Here is a 5,347-nt window from a genome sequence, read left to right on the forward strand (position 1 = left end):
TGCCAGCATCCTATGTATCAACCAAATATTATTATTATTATTATTATTATTAGCAGTAGTAGTTGTAGTAGTGTTGTTGTTGTTATTATTATTAACGGACTGTTTCTGGGCTTTCGGAGGACCTCCGGGGGAGTGGGGAAGGCTGTTTTCGCCCTCCCCAGGCTCCTAGAAAGGCTCTGGACCCTGGGGAGGGCAAAAAAATGGGCCTACCGGGCCCACCGTGCCATCGTGTGCCAAAAGGGGGGGGAGAGTGGGGGGGTCACACACTCATGCATGGGGGGACAGGACGCATTGAATTATGGGTGTGGGCACGCACGCGCACAATCCTCCCCCCCCACTACCCCCACTTTTGGCACACAACGGCAAAAAGATTAGCCATCACTGGTATAGGTCCATGATGGCAAACCTATGGCACGCAGAACCCTCTGCGGGCATGCGAGCTGTCACCCCAGCTCAGCTCCACCATGCATGCCATGCACGCATGCCGCCGGCCAACTGATTTTGGGTATCTGCCACACATGCGTGCGGCGTGGGGCGCATGCGGGAGACCCGTGTGCATGCACGAGGGGTTGGGGGATCATGTGCACATTTTTGGTCCCAGGAGGCTGCAGGGAGGCTTGCTAGGCCCAAAATGGGGCACGGGGGTGTGTGGCGGGCCCCCCCATGGCCCATTTTTGGTCCCAGGAGGCTGCAGGGAGGCTTGCTAGGCCCAAAACGGGGCACGGAGGTGTGTGGCGCCCCCCATGGCCTGTTTTTGATCCCAGGAGGCTGCAGGGAGGCTTGCTAGGCCCAAAACGGGGCACGGGGGAGTGTCTTGGGTCCCCCCATGGCCCATTTTTGGTCCCAGGAGGCTGCATGGAGGATTGTTAGGCCCAAAACGGGGCACGGGGGTGTGTGGCGGGTCCCCCCATGGTCCATTTTTGGTCCTAGGAGGCTGCATGGAGGATTGTTAGGCCCAAAACGGGGCACGGGGGTGTGTGGCAGGCCCTCCCATGGCCCATTTTTAGTCCCAGGAGGCTGCAGGGAGGATTGCTAGGCCCAAAATGGGGTGCGGGATGTGTGTGCCCCCCCCGTGGCCCATTTTTGGTCCCAGGGGGCTGCAGGGAGGACTGCTAGGCCCAAAATGGGGTGTGGGATGAGTGTGGCCCCCCCCCCCGTGGGCCATTTTTGGTCTCAGGAGACTTCAGGAAAGATTGTTAGGCCCAAAATGGGGTGGGGGGGATCACGCATGCATGCGCTTTCGGCCCACGACGAGAAAAAAGCTAGCCATCACTGGTATAGGTAGTCCTCGACATACGGCCATTTGTTTAGTGACGTTCGAAGTCAAAACGGCACTGAAAAAAGTGACATACTGCCATGTCTCACACTTACAACTATTTGCATAGCATCCCCACATGGTCATGTGATCAAAATTTGGATGCTTGGCAACCGACTCATATTTATGACGGTTGTAGTGTCCCCGGGCTCCTGTGTCACCGTTTGCGACCTTCTGATGAGCAAAATCAATGGGGGAATGGGAGAGGCAGATTCACTTAACAACCGTGTTCCTAACTTAACGACCACAACGATTTGCTTTAACAATTGCGGCAAAAAAAAATATTGGTGGAAAAGGGGCGAAACTCACTTTAAGAAAGGTTTCACTTAGCCACATAAATGTTGGGCCCCGTTATGGCCGTGATGCGAGGACTACTCGTGTTACATTGTACAATGTACTGCCAAAACTCACTTAACGACTGTCTCGCTTAGCAACGTAAATAATTTTGGGCTCCCTTGGGATCGTGAATCAAAGATGACCAGTAAAGTTAGAACGATTTTCCCTTCTTTCTGATATGGAAAACTGCTGGCTTTGAGGCTGCGGAAATATAAATATTCTGTTTCTGGGTTTTTTTCCCACTGCAGGATCCCACCATGATGCCACGGTATGGCCGGGGGAGACGACTCCAACTTGCAGCCTTCAACAGGAGGGCTCTACCTGCCTCCTTGCAGCGGTCGACTTTCCCTCATGCGATGAAAGGAGGCGTATCTGACGAGCCTTTGGCCATGGTGGTCGCTCCTGTTGGTTCCTTAGAACCCGGGATGAAAGAGGAGAAACCCTGCCCGTCCTCGGTGCCTGACCTGTTCTCCTACTGGAAGGAAAAAGAAGAGGAAGAAGAGGAAGAGGTGAATGCTGCTGACGTGGGCAGCTTTTCACCCACCCCTCCTGTCCCAATGATGGTGAAGCAGCGCCGCCCTTCTGAAGTCCACGAGATGCTTTCCTACTTAAAAAAGGAGGAAGAGGAGGAGGAGGAAGAGGTGGCCGAGATAGCGTCTCTGTCCCCTCTATGTGTTCTCCCACCCCCTGCTCCCCCTCCCATTCTGCCAGCCTATACGTCTACGGCTACACTGGGCAGGTCCATCCTTCCGGGAGGAAGGGAGATGTTCCATTTCTTCACACCCGTAACCCGCAACCCGGCTTCCACTCACACCAAGCGTGGCCGTGACCGGGAGGTATTAACAGCAGATGGAATCCCACCACCTGTGCAGAAGAAAACCACTTCGGCTGTTTGGGATTACTTCACTCTGGACCCGCAGGAACCCTGTGTGGCTGTTTGTAGCACGTGCCAGAAACGGGTGAGGAGAGGGAAGGATGGAGGCACCCGACCCGGCACCACAGCCCTCCATAAGCACTTGAAGGTCCACCATGGACTTCACCTGCCAGGCGTCGCAGTGGTTCCTCCATCCCCACTGATGCCCCTGAAGGAGAGGTCCCACAGCACTCCCGTGGTGGTCACCGAGCCATCTCCTCCAACCTTCCCATTTGCCCGGCAAGAGAGGAACCAACCCTACTACCCTCCCACGCACCCAACAGCCATCCAGTTGGCTTCCGATACTGCGTGGATGCTTGCGGTGGACATGCAGCCTTTCTCCTGCGTGGAGAGCGAAGGATTTTGTCGGCTGATGGCCACTGCCCAGCCTCGTTGGATGATCCCTAGCCGGGCTTTCTTCGCCATCAAAGCAGTCCCTGAGTTATCCAAAGTGGTATCCCGGGCCGTACGGCAAACCGTGGCCTGCAGCATCGGCCGCACAGTCCATATCACAATAGACACCTGGGGCGACAGGCAAACAGCCACATACATGTCGGTGACAGGACACTGGGTCGCAGAGTTAGTAGGCACCCTCACCAGGCAACACGCCACTCTGTCGGTGTGCACCTTTGAAGGCTGCTGTGCGCCAGAGGACATCTGCCACAAACTGCAAGAAGTCCTCCAGGATTGGCTGTGCGATCTGAAGACGGGTGGTGTAGTGTCCGAGAGCGGGACCAATGCAGCAAGGGCGGTGCGAGAACTGCACCTCAAGCATGTTCCTTGCCTAGCCCGTTGTCTGAAGCTGGTCACCAAAGCGTTTTTGGCCAGGGATGCTCAAGTCAGACGTCTCCTGAAGACTTCTAGGAGGATATGCAGTTGCTACCGCCGTTCTGCCACTGTCCGACGGCGTCTCCTGGAAGTGCAGGCCAACTTGGGCTTGCATCAGCCTCTGGGGCCAAACACTCAAGCGAGGTCGAACTCCACCTTGCTGATGTTGGAGTGCCTGTATAGGCAGCGCCAAGCCATTGGGGCCATGCTGGATGAAGACGAGGACGGTTCCCACCTGCTCTTGGCACCCGCAGACTGGAAGGTGATGAAGTGCTTGGTGGAGATCTTGAAGCCATTTGAGGATGCTGCTGCTCTGGTTATTCGGCCCGATGCAACTCTCTGCCAAGCCCTTCCTCTCCTGTGGTTCTTGGAGGAACAGCTCAGGGCATTGAGGACCAGATACTACCAAGAAAATAATAATACTGCCGCTCGCCTGACCTCGCAGGCGTTGGACTGCCTTGAGGCTGACAATCAGCTGCGGGAAATAAAGGACAATATGATGTATCGGATCGCGGCCTTCCTTGACCCCCGATTCAGAGACATCACCACCATGAAGCTGGGTGGAACGGACCTGAGCGACGCAGCCCTGCTGAAGGAGCGCATCATTGACTTGGCTACCAGGTCCTACGTGCCTCCTGGAGGAGCAGATACGGAGTTCTCACCGCTCCGTCACTCTTCTCAAGACCAAAACGCCAGTTCCGGCAGCTCTCCCGGCTCAGCAGCTTGGCAGTTCACCATGAAACGCTGGAGGGCCATCACCAAAAGTGATCCTGCCTCCAGTTTGGTTTCCGAAGGGGGAGCAGCAGCAGCCCTTCGGGAAATGGAAGAATATCTGCACGACAACGTGGACCATATTGGAGAAAATGCTGACCCCATGCTGTATTGGCAAGGGAAGATGGTGATGTGGCCGGCTCTCTTCAAGGTGGCTGTGTTCCACTTTGGCTGTCCACCAACATCTTCGTCATCCTCTGAAGATCTCGGCGGTGCTCCCAGTTCATTGGGGCCAAGAGACCACCCCAAGAACCTTTCCCCAGCCAATGTTAAAATGTTCACTTTCATCCGCAGGAATCGCCACCTCATCCCTCAAGATTGGAGGCTCTCCCTTGGAGATCTTTCTTCCCAGAGTCCCCTGGGTCCAAGAGAAGACCTGAGTGTGGAAGAAGAAGATGACCTTCTAAGACTGGATGAAGAGCAGGAGGACAAGTGAAGAAGAAAACGTCTGGACGTGGGTTGCTATAGTAGCATACCCTTATTTGTTCGTTACAGCTGGAATAACTGTCTTCTCATAACCTCATAGAGATTCTTAACACTTGTTAAAATTGATTGACGGTTCCAAATGGCACCTTTGAATCGGTAAATGAAGACTCAATCATCCAGGCCCAAAGTATCTAAAAATGGTTACCCTATTTTTTGGACTATGCACTGTTCTTCCTCCCCACCCCCCAAAAAAAACCGTGGATGGAAATGTCTGTGTTTTATAGAGCAAATGTTGCTGAAGCCCCGCCCACCAGGAAGCCGGCCCCCACCCTTTGGCCTCTGCCTCCCAGAAATTTGCCTCCTTGCAGAAAACAGCCTGGTCAGCTTCAGCACAACCTGATTTAGCACAAGCAGCTGATTGGTGGTTGGATTGGCCTCCCGGAATAATGACGATAAGCTGTTCCAGGCTGCAGGGATCGCTGTCGCTGCCTCTGTGCTCTGTGCGCCCTATTTTTGGCGTCTTGTGCATCCTGTTTTTGGCCCATTCCGGGCGGCAGGGATCACCATTGCCACTGCCTTTTGGTGGCGATAGGCGGCAGCGTTAATCCCCACCGCCTGGAATGGGTCTGAAACAGGATGCGCAGAGGCCAAAAATGGCACCTGCGGAGGCGGGGAAATAGGCGGCGGCGATCCCCGCAGCTTGGAACGCTGATTGTTGGTATTCCGAGAGGCTGATCCAACTGCCAATCAGCTGCTCC

General features: G+C 54.9%; 1 protein-coding gene across 1 annotated transcript in view; it reads left to right on the forward strand.

The window, feature by feature from the left end:
* LOC132709307 (zinc finger BED domain-containing protein 6-like) overlaps positions 1 to 4,800 on the forward strand; it is a 23,170-nt gene extending 18,370 nt beyond the window's left edge. Inside the window, exon 2 of the mRNA XM_087891753.1 lies at positions 1,900 to 4,800. Coding sequence (XP_087747879.1) covers positions 1,909 to 4,599 — 2,691 coding nt within the window. The 5' untranslated portion in view covers positions 1,900 to 1,908 and the 3' untranslated portion in view covers positions 4,600 to 4,800. The remainder of the gene's footprint in view (positions 1 to 1,899) is intronic.
* The last annotated feature ends 547 nt before the right edge of the window (positions 4,801 to 5,347 follow it).

Source organism: Pantherophis guttatus, chromosome 4, assembly GCF_059756535.1.
Source record: "Pantherophis guttatus breed Tessera chromosome 4, ASM5975653v1, whole genome shotgun sequence".
In the NCBI taxonomy this organism is placed as follows: Eukaryota; Metazoa; Chordata; class Lepidosauria; order Squamata; family Colubridae; genus Pantherophis; species Pantherophis guttatus.